The sequence below is a fragment of the Dermacentor albipictus genome, chromosome 5 (assembly GCF_038994185.2).
Source record: "Dermacentor albipictus isolate Rhodes 1998 colony chromosome 5, USDA_Dalb.pri_finalv2, whole genome shotgun sequence".
Taxonomy (NCBI): Eukaryota; Metazoa; Arthropoda; class Arachnida; order Ixodida; family Ixodidae; genus Dermacentor; species Dermacentor albipictus.
The window spans coordinates 163,959,302-163,977,468 of NC_091825.1; the positions used below are offsets into that span (position 1 = coordinate 163,959,302).

The following is an 18,167-nucleotide window of genomic DNA, read 5'->3' on the forward strand; positions in this document are numbered from 1 at the left end:
CCTTCACATGTACAATCAATTAGAATTTTTCCATGAAGACAGCTATTGCTTGTATAAGTACATCAGTCCTGTATTTTTTTAACTTGCACATGTTTACTGCTACACCTGGACATATTTCAATATGACAGAGCTCGATGTCCTTTCGAGAGAGGGAGAGAACACCAGGCTGTAAGAGTGGACTTATTCTTTCTAGCAAGGACAGCTGGATAAACGAGGAGCTCGATAGTTTCTTATCAATAACCATTCTTTATTAACAATGTCATAAACAATGCCCTGATATTAAGGCGCAAGTTTTCAAACTTGAATTTGCAATTTACTGCTTGCCTACAGCTCTAACGCTGAATAAAGAGGGAGGGAGAGAATACTAGGCTGCAAGAACAACTGGGTAACCGAGGGGCTCAATAGATTGCTATCAATAACTATATGAAGCAAACAAACAATAAATGGTCAACCGACACCAAATTTCTTTTCTAGCTTTTTGTGCTCTGTTAAACAGCTGCCAACACTAATCAAGATATGATGCCTAAATTCCTCAAACGTGCAACAAATCATGAATGATGACATCGTTTAATCTAGGAAATTTAAAAAGTGCACCAAATTTATTGGCATAGAGTTCACTTACATCATCTCTATACATCATGAAATTTGGGGGGTAGTGTCTTGTAGTGACACTGATGTGGGGGTTGGTGCAGTAGTCCAAGTTGCACTGTGATTGCGTTGTTAAAACTTTAGAATATGGAATAACACGGGACAGAAGGATGAAAGGCCTTGTCCATTCTAATTTGTCATTCTATATTTATTTTACTTTTTTTTTCTCCACCCAAGAATTTTCATTTATAAATGTCAACTTCCAAGTTATTGATTCCCTTTGTCCTTATCCGCTCCATTTAACCACATGATTGGTGGCAAATTCCTAACTGCGGGTATGCGCCATGACCGCTCAGGTCAACAACAACTAACAGAAGCACCAGAGGATATGCCTTGAGTCAAATCCCCCCCCCCCACCAAAAATAAAGAAAAAGAAAAAAGGAAATGACAGCCAATTCTCCAAAATGGATATGAGCCACAAGTTCAAAGGACAACCGCAGGAGGCTGTTGTGCCGATACAACCAGCCCGGATTCCGAATCTACAAGATGCAGAACTTATCCTCCGAACGCCCTTTGGACAAACCCGGGGCTGCGCCGAAAGGCACAGCGCCCTAACGCTCTCTTGACAAGTCAAGATGCTGCGCCGCCAGGCCGTGGCGTCCTGTGGAGGAGCATCGGCGAGCGACATGTCCAAACATGCAACAAAGTGCTAGACAGCCTGGCGCTGTATTTCCTTTCCCCTGGAGGTCACCGCGCACGGCAAAATCGAAGCGGGTGGCCAGCACGGTCGCTGGTTGGACCTCTCGGATGACCGTCGAGTGCTGGCTTTGTATTGGGCCGTTTGAGTGACAATCGTTTCTCGGGGCTTTATAAGCCCCAACGCCGCCGCCTGGAAAACCGGATCCACCGAACCACCGGGAGCCGAGTGACGCTCTTGAGTTGTGTGAGATGTGTTACACGTTGGAGTCTCGCCGGACGTCGCCATGCGGGAACAGTCACGTTTGCTGTTAGTTATCGACCTCCATGCCGATCCGATCATATCCTGTATAATGACCGGTATATAGTGTATAAGGTACCTTTTGTTATTCCCACCGACGCCTGACTCGGAGTCTTCGCTGCTCACTAGAGAGCTGCCAACGCTCTGTCACGAAACGGGTGACGAGCGCTACGGGACCACACCAAAGTCGCAACAGTGGATGGCAGCTACGGGATTGAGCGGAATCGACTACCTCGGCGCGGTGAGTGCCTGAAGTTTATCTCAAACACCAGACTTTCTATGACACAGGTTATAGTAGCTTAGGGAAGGATTTGGTGTTGCATTGTGTTAACCTTGTGTGTTTCAAGCCTAGTGAGTGTGTTTTGAAAACCAGGGGATGCTGAGGGGGGTAAACAGGGAAGTGTGTGAAATTCATGCGGATATCTTACTAGTAGCGTTATAGTAGCATACGGCAGGTATATTCAGGAAGGGTAAACAGCAGGAGGACAGTGTGAACGATGGAGAAGTACAAGATCAAAGAACTTCTCCAAATTTCTGAGGAGTTGGCCATTGAGTTGGGCTCAACAAAAAGAAAGAATACGATCCTTGAGGTCATGAGGACTGGGAACGTAACAGCTGAAGAAGCCGAAGAGGCCTGGGCGAATATCAATGAACGTCGGGAGCGGCAGGCAGAAAAGGAACGTCGCAAGAAGGTAATGGGGGAAAAGAGACGGAACGTCGCGAGCGCATGCTTTAAATGAAAGAGTTGGAGACCCGAAATAGCTCGCCGGCGCCTAGTCTCACTTTTAACGGTCCAAGAATACGCGACCAACTTCCACCCTTTGTCGTCAGAGAGGATATGGCCAAATACCACGTGAAATTTAAGCACGTGTGCGAACGGAATGGCATTGAGCGATCCCTCTGCGCACAGAATCCGTTAGCCTTGCTTCCTGGGGAGGCATCGGACGTAATAACTTGCTTATCGAAAGAGGCATTTGAGAGCTATAGTGATGTGAAAGAAGCGCTACTGTGGAAGTACAAATTGTCGCCCGAAGCTTTCCGGCAAAGGTTCCGGTATGCAAGAAAGGGCAGGGAGCCGAATGTTGACTTTGCGTTTCGTCTAAAAGCCGACCTTGTGGAATGGCTGAAGGGCGAAGAGGTTTACGACGACCGCGACAAAATCGTCGAATGCATCGCGTTGGAGCAGTTCTACGGTTGCATTGATGAAGATGTCAGGCTCTGGCTGCAAGTTAGGCTAAAGGAGGTTAAGCTAAACAAGGCAGCAGAGTTAGCGGAAGAGTATTACACCCGCCTCAGCTTGCACAGCAAGGTAGTGCATGTAGAAAAAGCAGATAGGAGAGATAGGTTTCCCGGAAAGCCCGACGAACTCAAGCAAATCATGCATCGCGAGTTTCGGAAAGACGAGTTGCCTACCAAAGAAACTGTAAGGGAAGGGCAGAATGCATCTCAGAATGCTAACGATGGTCCCAAGCCGCGAAACGATACGACGCGTTCTTTTGAAAAACGCAAGCCGTTAACCTGCTACAATTGCAAAAAGCAAGGGCACATCGCTGCAAACTGCCCAGAGAAAGTTGCTTTTGCAAAAATACAGGAAACTCACGAAAACATACGACTATTGGAGCCATATATGCAGGAAATTAAGGTAAACGGCAAGAAATGCAGAGCACTTCGGGACTCTGCAGCAACTATGGACGTTGTCCACCTGTCTTCCGTCTCCTCGAGTGATTTTACGGGGGAATGCGCTTGGATACGGCAATTGGCCGAGGAGGAGAGTGTCTGTTTACCGATCGCAACGGTTATCATTGAAGGGGAGTTTGGGAAACTTAACACAGAAGCCGCTGTGTCTGCCGCCCTCCCTGAGCACTTTCCTTACCTCTTCTCAGATAGCTCGGAGCAGCTGCTGAAGGATCAGGGCAAATCATTCTTTGCCAACGCGGTGTACATGGCCCTCACGCTATGCAAAGTGCGCCAGCTGTCGAAGGAACTTGACTTTGCGTCGGTGAGCAAACAGCGGTGCAGCACACGGACCGATCAAGGTAACTTGAGTGGCGAGCAGGCATGGGAGAGGCAGAGCTCAGAGGCTGGCCTGGGCGAGTGTGTCCTGGAATTGACTGGGAGTGACACGTGCAGTGCTAGCCGCGATATGGACATGACGCTGCAGTTAGGCGATGCAGGCTCCACACTATCGCTCCGGTTACCGCCAGCTGGCAGGAGCTGGCTGCAGTTGAAAGGGAAACTCTGATTCGTGAGCAACAGGAAGACTGTTCAATAGCCGATCTGATTAAGAGCGTCAAACTGGGAGTGAAAAAAAAAAAGGGTTTCATTTTACGAGGAATCTGGCTTTTTGTACTGCCGTTACACAGATAAGCAGGGTCGCAAATATGAGCAGCTTCTGATTCCTCGAAAATATCGCCGACAGTTACTGGAACTCGCACACGAAAATGCGTGGGCAGGGCATCTTGACTTAAAAAAGACCAAGGCTAGAATGGCTCAACAGCTTTATTGGCCGTATTGTTGGAAGGATGTCGAACGATTTGTGCGCTCTTGCGACACCTGCCGGAGAGTCGGCAAATCCACTGACATGAAGTTGGTGCCCATCATATCCGAACCTTTTCGGCGACTAGTAATTGATATTGTAGACCCTCCAGCAGCACACCCTCGTTGTCCGTTGGGGAAGGTTGATTGCGAACGCAGATGCTCCAAGTCGTGCATTCTAGGCCTCGCTTCTTTCAGTGACCTACTCGTTACTTATCTTGTCTTGCTTCGCGACAACCTGTCATGTTCGCAGGGAGATCGGGGAAAAAGATTAATGACCTCATTTGCTTCCTCAGTAGTATGTTTTCGGTCCAAGTGATTTCAGGGGGACCATTCTATTTTTCATTATTATTGCTGATTATTAACTGTTCCTGATATTTTGGTGTATTGTTAATTTGAAAAATGGTCGTTTGAGCCTTGTGTACCAGATCGTACACCTGCCTCTTGTTGCATTGGGAGCAAAAAGGAGGATAGCAATTTAGTTAGGTTGATTTGTATTATGGCCTTGTCTGGTGTTTGACGGGAGACAGAGGGCACTTGCTCGTGTTGGGTGTTGCCTTTTGCCGGTCGGTTTTGCAAGCTGCAGAACGACCAACCAGAACCAGTGGTGAGAAGCAAGGTCATTGGAACAACCCGAGCGGAGCTGGTTGAGGTGCCTTGGCGACAACGCTGTGAGCAGAGCTCCTGTCCCGGCAAGTAGGACCTGGGCATGCGAAGTTACCTGGCGTCCGGACACTGGACGTGAACTTGGGCGAGCCTGACGAACGTGCGCACCTTGAATCCGAGCCACGTGGAGGCAGCTCGTCTTCCCGTCGCCTTATCTGATGGCAGGGATGCTGTTCTCCCCGTACAACCAGCCCGGATTCCGAATCAACAAGATGCAGAATTTATCCTGCAAACACCCTTTGGACAACCTTGGGGCTGCGCCGAAAGGCACAGCACCCTAACACTCCCTTGACAAGTCAAGATGCTGCGCCGCCAGGCAGCGGCGTCCTGCGGAGGAGTGTCGGCGAGCGACATGTGCACACGTGCAACAAAGTGCTAGACAGCCCGGCGCCGTATTTTCTTTCCCCTCGAGGTCACCGCGCGTGGCAATATTGAAGCGTGTGGCCAGCGCAGTCGCTGGTTGGACCTCTCGGACGACCATCGAGTGCTGGCTTTGTATTGGGCCGTTTGAGTGACGATCGTTTCTCAAGGCTTTATGAGCCCCAACGCCGCCGCCTGGAAAACTGGATCCACCAAACCACCGTGAGCGAGCCGAGCGCCGCTCTCGAGTGGAGTGAGATGTGTTACGCATTGGAGTCTCGCCGGACGTCGCCCTGCGGGAACAGTTCCATTTGCTGTTAGCTTTCGGCCTCCGTGCCAATCCAATCATGTCCTGTATAATGACCTGTATATAGTGTATAAAGTCCCTTTTGTTATTTTCACCGACGCCTGACTCAGGGTCTTCGCTACCAACTAGAGAGCCGGCAGCGCTCTGTCACGAAACGGGTGACGAGCGCTACTGGACCACCTCAAAGTCGCAACAGGGCCCAGCTTATGATACCAAGTGGAGAAGCATAGAGTGAAAGACAAACGAATGGTCTATGCAGCGTGCATCCAGCTTTGAGCGAGACACAGTAATTGTGTGGCTTGTGACCATAGAACCACAGTGAACAGCGTGTGTTTCAGCAGTGCCGGTTGTCGCCAAGCTCATGCAAAGACTCTCCAGAGAAGACATGGCAGCCTCCCCACCCCGCTAAACACAGATGCCGCACAGTACCCCCAAAAAGCAACCATGACGGCCAGCATTGTCAGCCATAACCTTCAAGAGGCGGCTTCGATGACGGTCCGCAGTGCCAACGACCTCGAATCGGAGGAGACAGCCATCGCCTTGGCCATCACCTCTAGTCTAACCAATAAGCATGTCACAATTACTACTGACTCCCAGGCAGCTTGCCGTAGCTACGCGAGAGGCAGAATATCTTCCATCACTCGCTGACAAGCCTCCCGATTCCTGGACGATGAAATAGTATAAACTCTGGGACACGAGTTCCTCCGTGGAAATCAGCCTGCACATGCTCTAGCCCGAGCTCATGCCTCTCAGGCATCACAAGGAAGGGATACGGTCGCATCTATGGAGTCCGTACCTTTACAATACAATGCCATACTACAACACCACAGACTGAACAGACGACAATACCTACCTCCATACAAGACCCTTTCATGCAAAGACACCATAGCATGGCGACAACTGCAAACCAACACATATCCCCATTTAGGCAAACTACACGCTATAAATCCGACACTATACTCATACATGTCCCCTTTGCAACAACTACACCTCCTTATATCACATCACATGGGCATGCCCCAACACAAAGGCAGCCCCGCAAATAACTGACCCCCCACCCGAGCAGAGGAAGGCCGTGCTGACTAGCTCGGACCCTCATGACCAGCTGCAACTGGCGCGGCGGGCCCGGGAGACAGCAAGAGCCACAGGAGCCCTGGACTGAGGATGCCTCCCCGCACAAGCAGAAAGACACCTGCTTGTCTTTTCTTTTGTGTTTCATTTTCCAACAAATCTTCTTCCTCCTCCTACTCTCAGCAGTTTGTGACCACTTCACCTGATTTTCATGAGGTCAAAATTAATGAGTAAAAGAGAAATGAAAATGGAAGAAAAGACAACTTATCACCAATGGGAGCCAAATCCACAACATCCAGATAATGCATATAATGCTCTACCAATTGAGCTGTGGCAGTAGCTGTAGCCCTCCTCCACTTTCTTGGTGTGCATGTGCTAAACCTAGCGGTGGCAGCCAGCATTTGCATGTTTACATTTACAGTGGCATTGAAGGATGCAAGGAATGCTAGAGTAAATACACTAGCTATGCAATTAGCAAGGAGAATCACAAAAACCACGCTTGATTTTTTATTAGCAACAACCATGTGAAGCCAACACACCAGTGAAAGTATGTTCCATGTCTAGCTCCAGGCCATCAGTTGTACTGATTAACAACTCTAGAGACTAGGCTTAGTACATAACATACATAAATACCCAAGAAAAAGGATGGAGGGCGATATATGCCACTAAATCCTAATCGGTAGGCCCACAACTTCTGCATGCGCCATGCAGAAGTTGTGGGTTTGGCTCCCACTCTAAGCAATTTCAATTCTTTTTTAATTAATTCTGCATTCAAATTAAAAAACAGAGTTAATTTCCCTTATGCTTTCCTTGGCTTCACTGTTCAATTCAAATCATAGAAGTTTCTGCTTAACATATGTTTTACTAGTTTCTTTCTGTATAACCTGGTGATGCGTAGGAACCCAACTTTTATCTGTCAGCATGTAGAATGCAGCACTTTCCTGGTCTATGCATATGCTACAGTCTGTTTGCTGTGTCTTTGCTACGTATCAGCCTCGCTGACCACAGCTTTTGGCTGCACTGTTGGCGAGACAAAGCATGCAAACACAGAGACATGGCTTGCCTTCTGAAAATATCCCCTGCGCACATTGGGGTCCTTGACCTGACGAAAGTACACAAATCCGTGGAAATAGGCAGAATCAGCCTGCAGAGCAGGTGCGACTGCGGCATTGTATGCCACCAGGGCAGGGCAGAGTGGCCTCTGGGGCAGTGCACACTGCCTGATGCGGAAATGGAACTGGGTGTCCCCCATGCAACCCGAGTTGGAATCCGGAAAGGCCAGGTAGCAGATGCTGCTCTTCTGCAAAAAATTCACCCGAGCTGCACATCGCATGGCCAATACAGTAAGAAAGGATGTGCATGCTCTAGAAAGGATGACACAGATACTGAAAAATGTCAACACTACATCAAACTCCACAGAATTAAAATATTTAGACGAAACTCAGCACACAAAGGGTGACTGAGGTTTAGCAAGCAAATTAAATTTCCATAATGTGCCTGTGGGGTGTTCAAATTATAAAGGATAATTGAGGCAGCAAGTGCTGCACTTCGATATTGCTGCACGCACACTGACCGCCTGAGCGGCTCTTCTAAAGCCACAAAAACACTCCGCCAATGACACCCCTCAATGCTTCCTAACCTCTCGCTTCCCCAACACACTCCCATGCCCTCCTATTTTTTTTTCTTGTTTTTTTCCCTCTTGGTGTCTTTTCTTTTTTTTTTCCTCTTTCTTTTCTCTCCTTTTCTTTCGTTTCTTTTCTCTGTACCTTCCTACTCTCCCGTTCTTGTCCCCTCGTCTTAGTAACCAAGCATACAGATGTCAGGCAATAGCGCTCATTCTCTTTAAGCCTCTCCCTTTACTACCAACCGCCCACCGACAACCGCACGTGACGTCACTCTACTAACCCTTTAAACTAACATGCCGAGGATGACGAGGCCACCTTTAACAAGGATAAGTCCTTCTATCGAAACATTGGCCAGCCTTTCTGAGGCACCTTCTCCCTGTCTATAACCTTTACACCTCTGTTCTATGTAACCAAACAACAAATAACAAAACATAAAACCTGTACCTTTATATATTGACTCACGGGTATCTAAAGCATGCATACATCTTAATGTAACGCCCTACGATATTGAATGGCTACTTTGGCATAGGCGCCGACTAAGGGGGAGCTCTGGGGCCAAACCCCTTTCAAAGGTTCCCAGGGGGGAGTTGGATGCATTGCAGTTGGTCCCCTGAGTTACTAAGCAAGGCAATATTATCAGGGAATCGCAATTTACTAGGGTATTCTCCATTAACTCTTATCCCCAATTCTTCCCAATCCAGACCTCTGAATACCTCCTGTACACACACAGTGAATAGCATTGGAGAGACTGTATCTCCCTGCCTGACGCCTTTATTGGGATTTTGTTGCTTTCTTTATGGAGGACTACAGTGGCTGTGGAGCCGCTATAGATATCGTTCAGTATTTTTACATACGTCTCCTCTATACCCTGATTCCGTAATGCCTCCATGACTGCTGAGGTTTCGACTGAATCAAACACTTTCTCGTAATCAATGAAAACTATATATAAGGGTTGGTTATATTCCGCACATTTCTCTATCATCTGATTGATAGTGTGAATATGGTCTATTGTTGTGTAGCCTTTACGGAATCCTGCCTGGTCCTTTGGTTGACTGAAGTCTAAGGTGTTCCTGATTTTATTTGCAATTACCTTAGTAAATACTTTGTAGGCAGGAACAATATGCACTAGGTTTTCTTCGAGTAACGTAATTGCTCTTTTTTTAGTCTTGGTGCATGATAATTGGGGAACACTGCGTAATTCACTCAGCAACCTAAATGAGGCCAAGCAAGATTCACTCGAAATCGGAATCAACAGCAGTCATTATGCAGCAGCGCTTATACTTGGACTCACAAGGAGAGAGAGAGGAGGGGGGAGGGAGGCTGCATTTTTGCCTGAAAGGCGAAACAGTATTAGTGATAGCCAAGTATGCGACAATTACACGAAGGAATATTTCACCGCCGAAAGGACTCAGGCTGTGAAATTGAACTGCCTCCTACTATGAGGTCTTGTATTTACTGTAAGGGGGGTTTATTTGGCTCGCAGAGCAGCAGCGACAAACTTAGCACCAGCAGGTAGGGCGCAGCCAGCGAACGAACTGGGTACAAGCCACGCGATGGCAACGGGGCTTTTCAGCCTGCCGATCTGCTTCGTCACAATCACCCCCGGAATACAAGAGTAGCCATCCTGGCGACCTAGGAACAGGTGAGCGGATCGTAATACTGCTTCAGTCGGTCAATGTGCACAGTCTCTCGCCCCCAACGAAGCAGATCGGGAGATGGCGATACAAGTTCAACCACGTAATTAACTGGTGATGTTTGCGCAACCACGCAGTAGGGCCCGTGGTACTTCGGGAGGAGCTTGGACGAAAGGTCAGGAGCAGCAACAGGCGGGACCCAAAACCACACGAGTGAGTCCACGGGGAAGGGGTGAGGAGGAGGATTGAGGTCATGGCATTCTTTTTGGCGACACTGTTGAGCAGACGTCAAAGAACGGGCCAGTTGTCGGCATTTCTCGGCGTGCTGAGCAACCGCAGAAACAGGTGAGCATTCAGCAGAGTCCGGCCGGTACGGGAGAACCGTATCAATGGGGCTGGAGGGATGGCGGCCGTAAAACAGAAAGAATGGTGAGAATCTGGTAGGGGCTTGAGAGGCAGTGTTATATGCGTAAGTGACAAACGGTAGTACAAGGTCCCAGTTGGAGTGGTCAGATGCAACATACATTGATAGCATGTCACTAAGATTTCTGTTGAATCGTTCTGTTAAGCCATTGGTCTGTGGATGATACGCAGTAGTAGTGTGGCGAATAATTTGGCATTCAGATAGGAGTGACTGCAGGACGTCCGAGAAAAATATGCGGCCCCGATCACTCAACAGTTCACGAGGTGCGCCATGGCGGGGAACGAAGTTGTTTAGAATGAATGAGGCGATGTCTTTTGCTGATGCAGTAGGTAAGGCAGCGGTTTCAGCATACCATGTCAAATGATCTACAGCGGCAACAATCCATCGGTTGCCAGCGCCAGTATATGGAAGAGGCCCGTATACATCAATGCCGACATGGTCAAATGGCTGAGCTGGGCAGGGAAGTGGCTGGAGAGGTGCGGTGGAGAAATGCAGGGCACATTTCCGTCGCTGGCAGGCAATGCAGGAGCGTACTTATTTGTGGACAAAGGTGTACATCCCTCGCCAATAACATCGTAGGCGAAGCCGTGTGTAGGTTTTCGACACTCCGCCGTCACCACACTGCAGGTCAGAGTGAAAAGCGGAGCATAAATCTTGTCGAAGGTGGCAGGGCACTACTAAAAGCCATTTGCAGCAGTCATTGTGATAGTTGTGGCAGTATAAATGTTTGTCGCAGATTGTGAAATGCTGCGCCTGTCGGCGTAATGCTCGAGGTGCCAAACCTGCCAGAGGATTTGACAAAAAATCGAATATCATGACGATCCATGGGTCTTTTCGTTGCTCCGAGGCCATGCCCAGGATGTCAAGTGGTGAGATGTCATGTCTGTAGGTGAAATTACTGCTGTATGAAGTAACTGAGGAGCACGAGAGGGCATCAGCATCAGAGTGTTCGCATCCAGAGCAACAGACGACACAAATATCATATTCCTGGATTCGGAGGGCCCACCGAGCGAGGCGGCCCAACGGGTCTTTTAAGTTAGACAACCAGCAAAGACTTTGCATGATGATCCATCACCACGTCAAAGCATCGACCGTAGAGATATGGTCAAAATTTTTTAAGAGCCCATACGATAGCCAGGCACTCTTTTTCTGTTACTGAGTAATTGGCCTCAGGTTTCGTGTGAGCATGACTGGCATAAGCGACCACGTATTCGGCATTAGTGTTCTTGCGTTGTGTAAGCACGGCACCAAGGCCGACACCACTGGTGTCAATGTGAAGTTCTGTAGGTGCGCTTAGATCAAAATGGCACAAGATTGGCGAAGATGTGAGTAGGCAATGAAGAGTTGAAGGGTTGAAATCTGGGCCAGTTGGTACATACTTGAACGAAAAAACCAGTCAAAAACACAAAGGACAAGAGAAGAAGTTCACGACACAACGACTGGACTATCAACTGTGGTTTATTAGAATCCGTGTAGTCCCAGCAAGGGCAGCAGAGCATGCGCAACCGCGTCATCACTTATCACAAAGCATGAAAAGACAGCACCGTTTCTATCGGGACCGACTTAGAAATTCAAATTCTTTTTCTTGTAAGCGCACCGAGGTTGTGCTAACGCAGTCATCACCTAATAAACTGATGAAGTACGCTTCCAAGATTTCACGCTCTTCTTTTCACGCACTTCATCAAGTACACTTCAAGATTTCACGCACTTCATCAGTTTATTAGGTGATGACTGCGTTAGCACAACCTCGGTGCGCTTACAAGAAAAAGAATTTGAATTTCTAAGTCGGTCCCGATAGAAACGGTGCTGTCTTTTCATGCTTTGTGATAAGTGATGACGCGGTTGCGCATGCTCTGCTGCCCTTGCTGGGACTACACGGATTCTAATAAACCACAGTTGATAGTCCAGTCGTTGTGTCGTGAACTTCTTCTCTTGTCCTTTGTGTTTTTGACTGGTTTTTTCGTTCAATGAAGAGTTGTAAAGGCATCATCAGAGGCTTCCAACCAAGAAGAAAGTTCATTGTCGCCTTGGAGAAGTTGGTTTAGTGGTGCGATCACAGTAGCGAAATTGCAAACGAAACGTTGAAAATAGGAGCAGAGGCCAATTAAGCTGCGTAGTGCTTTCAAGTTAGTGGGCTTCGGAAATTCGGATATGGCGTGAAGTTTAGCAGGATCTGGAAGGATGCCTTTTTTGGAGACAATGTGGTCTAATAAAGTCAGTTTTCAAGCTCCAAATCGGCACTTCTTTAAGTTAAGCTGGAGGCCAGCATTCCGGAGACAGGTCAAAACTTTATGTAAACGCCACAGATGGGTTGGAAAAGCAGGGGAAACAACGACAATGTCGTTGAAGTAGCAAAGACAAGTATGCCACTTCAGGCCACGTAGGATGCCGTCCATCATTTGTTCAAAGGTGGCAAGCGCGTTGCTCAGACCAAACGGCATTACAGTGAATTCATACAACCCGTCCGGTATTACAAATTCGATTTTAGAGCAGTCGGCGTCAGCCATGGGCACCTGCCAGTAGTCAGAGCGGTAATCTAAGGAGAAAAAAAAGTCCGCTCCTTGTAAACAGCCAAGTGCATTGCCAACATGCGGCAACGGCTATACATCCTTTCGAGTAATCTTGTTAAGCCTTCAATAATCGACACAAAATCGTATGGTGCAGTCTTTTTTTTTTTTTAACTAGGATGACTGGTGAAGCCCAGGGACTACTAGAAGGCTTGATGACACTGCGATTGAGCATATCGTTTACCTGGTCATTGATAACGCGTCTTTCAGAGGGACGCTGTCGTATTGGTGCATGGCTTCCAGTGTCAATAGTGTGCGAAACAGTCATGCGACCGAGTGATGTTGCTCGACAGTCAAAAGAGGAAAAGAAGCCTTGGAGCAAGCGAAGAAGTTCGTCGCATTGTGTCGTTGTAAGGTCCCTAGCAATAGCTGACGTAAATGAATGTGGCAGTGACTGAGGAGGCGATGCCTTGAAAGCGGCAAGATAAGTGGAGTCATCCATCATGTCAAATATTGAAGATGAGGTCAGTGGCTCTGCTCTGCCAAGGCTTTCACGGCGACGTAAAGTAATTGGTTCAGTCAATGGGTTTGAGACGCACATGAGAGAGGCGCCAGCTTTGAACTCGAGGACGGTGAGCGGCGGCGAACTAAGAGTTCAGACAGAGCAAAGTGTACTGTGCCATCATCTACAGTCACAAGAGATACTGACAAGAGTGGAAGACCAGGTAGGTATAACGGTGTCTTCTGAAACAGTGATTTTGCGATAATGGTCCTTGTGGTCAGCAATAATATCGGTCGAAAACTGAAGCAGCTCGATTTCAGCGCGGGTGCAGTCAATGATCGCATGATGTGTGGAGAGACAGTCCCAACCTTATATGACATCATGTGAACATGATGGCAACACAATGAATTCTATGATGTAAAGGACCTCCTGAATGACGACACGAGCGGTGCAGGCACCAGATGGCTCGACGTGCTGCGCGTTGGCAGTCCGAAGGGACAGTCCAGAAAGAGGCATCGTCACTTTTTTTATCTTGCGGAAAATACGGGCATCTATCGTTGAAAGTGCAGCGCCAGTGTCGACAGGTGCTAGCGCCAATGTTCCTTCTATTGCGACTTCAATAACGATCTTCGGGGAAGTGTGAGGCCTTATACATTTCGCTGACACCGCAGTTCTCGCCTCCTGAACTGCGATTTTTAGTTTTCCTGGCGCAAAGGGCTCCGCCGCCGGTGCATGGGGGAAAGGGAGTGGCGGCGAGGAGAAGGTGAACGGCGAGCGGCGGAGAATGCAGTCTCGATGGTAGGAGGAGATTCAAAGGTGTATGAATAGTCGCGGCATTGTTGGAAACATGGCGCATATGGACACACATTGTTGGGGACGTTTGGTGTAAGCAGGCGAAAGTGATGTGCCACATGTCCAGCTTGGCCACAATAAAAACAAATCGGACGATTGCCTTCCCTGCGCCAATGGTCTTGAGGTCGTGCATAGTGCACCAGTGGCTGGACTGGAGGGGATATGGTTGGGTGCAAAAGAGGGCGAAGCGGGCCGTAGGTCTGTGGCACAGGCCTCGTCGCGACTTCGGCGAACGTCAGGGGAGCGGCCGTCGGAGCCTGCTGAAGAGAAGGCGAAATGTGGTCGGCTACCTGCTCCTTGATGACAGATTGGAGAGCGGGCGCCAACGGAGTACTCGACTGGCCGTGTGTAAGTGGAATCAAGGAAAGCTGATGAGCCACCTCTTCACAAACGAACTCCTTGATCTGTAGCAGCAGCGAAGTGTTATCCAGGGCAACAGCCAAGCTCGACATTGAAGTTGCCTGAGATGTAGATTGGCAGGTGGCTACACATTGTTTGCGTAGTTCGTCGAAGCTTTGACAGAGACTGACGAGTATATGTGCCTGTGTGGCACAAGAGGCACAGAATCCTTAACCGTAGCTCTAGCCACCATTCTTCATTTAACAGGCATCACGCACTGCCTCTGTCCTCATAGCAATCGCTGCATAGACGTCACACACTTTGTATTCGCCTGGTCTGGTGTTTGCATTTCAGCGCAGCGTGAGAAGGGCACATTGCATAAACATAAAAGTCCACGAAAGTTATGTTTTGATCTTTGTGATGGATAAACGTATACACTGCATGAGGTTGCACGCTTCTGCATGACTCAAGTAATCAAATAAAACCAACCTTATTGCTCTCTATACACTAGAACAAGGGCTAAACACGTGTCTTCTACTTGTAATATTTGTATCGCAAAATTTGTTTCTGCAGGTGCGAGTTAAACTTAGATATGAATAAGAACGCCTTCTTTATAAGGCCAAGCCTGAGTTACAATCTTTCACCCTAAATCTACTTATTAGAAATTACAACTAACATTCGCACGTTGACCTGACCAGCACCCAAGCCACGTGAACTTGAAGCCAGTTGCCTACCCCACTCACATCGTAATCTCCGAACTTCATCGCACGGCATAAGTTTGATTAATCTTGTGCGATGCTTTTAGGCGTGTTCTCCAAAGCTTACTATGTCACAAGTAAAGCGGTATGACTTGATACGTAAACCGCACACGAGAGAAATACATATAGCCATGCACGTGCGCGCGCACGCACGCACACATACATACACACGTGTGCCACAAAAAGTAACAAAACTCGAAAAGTGAGCCAGACATGTGCAGAAAGGAGATTTCTCCAAAAGCCAAGGATGAAACGTCAATTAAAAAGTGGCACTTGTCACGCAGATTTCGATGTGACAACTTATAACTGAGTTGCGGCAGAAACAAGAGAACATATATCGTAAATTGTAAACGAATTTCGTCATACTACTGTTTTTTTTTTGTTTTTTATCGTGTTTAATTAGATTCCGACTTCCTTACCTCTTTTTCGGAAAGTTGCGCATCGCTCGGAAGCACCATCTGAAATCAAGCGCACATCACATTCATCACCACCAGCACAATGCCGCGAGCTCAGAAGAATGGAGCACAACTTCGCGATCCTTATGACGGCAAAAAGAGAGGAATAAAGAGAAGATGAAAAAGCAGACGCATCAGTGGTTACTCCGGCAATCCGGAGCGAGCCGCGGAGAGACGCTACCTCCATCGCTTGGCCCAACTCCAAGTCAAAGGCAACAACACATATGCAGTGAATCCAGCTCGAAAGATTCTCGCACGTAAGAAGTCGCGGAAGTGCTGAACTGTCATCTCGATTCGACGAGCTACTTGGAGCTGCTCCCGCTTCCTTGACATCTTCCGCCATCTTCCCCACCATGGCAACTACATCAGCGTTGACCGACGCGACGCATGATTCCGCCGAACTACGACCTACTGGAACTCCAGACCTGCACAGATATCCGGCTTCTATGGGAGCAGCTTGCGCCCACTTTCGTTCAACCGACGGCCGTAGGTGGCGCTTTCATAACCTGTTCGTCTGCTACGCGGTGGGCGGCTGTGCGGCGTTGTAATTAGTACGGCAGCTGTTGTGTTGTGACGAACTGCTTGTCTAGTTGATGATTTTTGCTAACACAGTGACAGTAATGTCACAAGGCTTTGATCGGTCACCTGGCTTCAAAAGTTGACTGCCCGAACCTACAAAATGTCGGAGCGTGTAGTCCGCTGCTCTCTAAAATAGCGTTAAATAGCCGCTCCTATTGCCTTTTTCAAGAAGATTATTATAAATCACATTGTGTATAGAGTTCGCACAGTACAGAACAGTTTTATTCTGCACGTTGTAAAACTCGCTTCTGCGCTCTTTAGAAACTTGAAACCACCGTAATGTTCGACGACAGAACGATTACCACTCATTTTAACTCTTAAAAGTTGTCCGTGAATGCGTCGTGAGTTCACAAAGTGAATTACACACACAGCTTCACTGCGTACGTATCTTAACCACCACCGTTATGCTGCCGCCGTACACGCAGAAAAGCTAGCTTTACAGTTTGAAAAGAGTCCCGTGAGACGATTTAAGGCTTGCAGTGCAGCACGTTTTATAGCACTGGGATCGCTTAATTTTTTGTAAGCTTTCTACTGAGCTAGGCAACCAACGACAATAAAAACAAGCTATGCTCACCTTTCCTTGAAACAGAATCGATCAACCTATTGCACATATCGGGCGGAGGACTTATACTCGTGAATACTTTTACTATATACTTTTACCATAGAGAAATGCTTTTACCAGGTCATCTGCCTTTCATTACGGCACACAGCAGTAAATTCTCATGTCATCTACGACACTAGGCTATCTGTAAACAACTAAAAAAACTAGATTATCCTATGAATCTTTTTAAGACAATTTTTCCAGTCTCTTATGGAGGCTAGGAAAGGGAAATTTATGCCGTCGATCTAGCATTGCAGCTGCCACCTATGCTCGTTCTTTACATTTCTTGCACCGCTCCTCCTCTTGTAGTTTCACTATTCAAACGCAAAGCATTCGCAAATATGTTTTCTTTTGTATATTTGTGAATTTATACATTTTCCGCCAATACAAGAGCTTTGTGCCTGCCGAAATGGCAAGACAAACGCTGAACAGATCGCAGAAGCAGACGACAGCGAACAGGTTATAACTAGCGCCACTCCGCTCGTACGTTCTTTCCCTAGCGGCGAAAGGGGCGAACTAGACCAGGCGTGCTGGAGGAGGGAGATCTGTGCAGGTCTGGAGTGCGCCAAACCATGGCCAAACGAAGCAGACGATGCATGTGGTCAAGATGGATGGGTGGATGCACGTTATCGTCCTCTTTGGAACGGGGCGGTGGATTGCGCCACCAAGCCGTTGCTATTACAAAGTATACTATAGGAGGCGTTGCTATTACTGAGGGCGAGCTCCACCACTGGAAAAGCGGGCGCCACCATCGGCGTGACGTGGAATGAGGGATCATGTGGACACAGCGGCCGCGTCGGCTGCTTCGGAAACGCCGAAGCGAGCTGAAAGCGAAAATTTGAAGTCCCACCTGCGCTGCGGTTCTGATTAAATGGTGAAGCTTTCCCGCCTTGACAACATTTGAAATGACTATAATAGGTAGTGGCTGCCTTTGGAGGCGTGCAGCATGGTAGGCTGTTGCTCGGTGCCGCAGTACGTACCGGACACCCGCAACAGAACCCGGTGTCAGCCTTATTCACACGTAGCCGCAGGACAAGAAGCTGCGTGAAGCTTGGCTCGCGAAACTTAGAACCGGCAAACAGCCATCGACTACAACTCAGGTATGCAGCAAGCACAGACGCGAGGAATATTTCTGCTACGGCGCCGGGACTGTGGTGTTCGGTGAGTAGCAGAAAACGCGCACTGAGACGTTCGCCCGCGCTCCGTGCCCGGCTAATGTCGCGACGGTTGGGTCTATGAACTTGTTGATGCTAGACACTGGCAAGTTCACTGGAATGGAAAGGGAGTGTTAAGAAGCACATTAAATAAATGCATGGCATATAGTCATATGTTTGTGTTATGAATTAACGCACTGGATTACGAAAAAC

At 48.1% G+C, this 18,167-nt stretch overlaps 1 protein-coding gene across 4 annotated transcripts in view; it reads right to left on the reverse strand.

Annotated features, from left to right (window-relative positions):
• The window catches only part of LOC135904019 (protein DENND6B), a 101,528-nt gene extending 85,503 nt beyond the window's left edge, over positions 1 to 16,025 (reverse strand). For 2 of the 4 annotated variants that reach the window (XM_065434566.2, XM_065434567.2), the window contains exons 1-3: positions 15,802 to 16,024; positions 15,585 to 15,623; positions 7,588 to 7,824 (exon numbers count right to left, since the gene is read on the reverse strand). In XM_065434566.2, the coding sequence (XP_065290638.2) occupies positions 7,588 to 7,824; positions 15,585 to 15,623; positions 15,802 to 15,975 (450 nt within the window). In that variant the 5' untranslated portion in view covers positions 15,976 to 16,024. Of the gene's footprint in view, positions 1 to 7,587; positions 7,825 to 15,584; positions 15,624 to 15,801 lie in introns of all 4 variants that reach the window. The other 2 variants (XM_065434564.2, XM_065434565.2) reach the window with 2 other exon arrangements.
• Between the last annotated feature and the right edge of the window lie 2,142 nt (positions 16,026 to 18,167).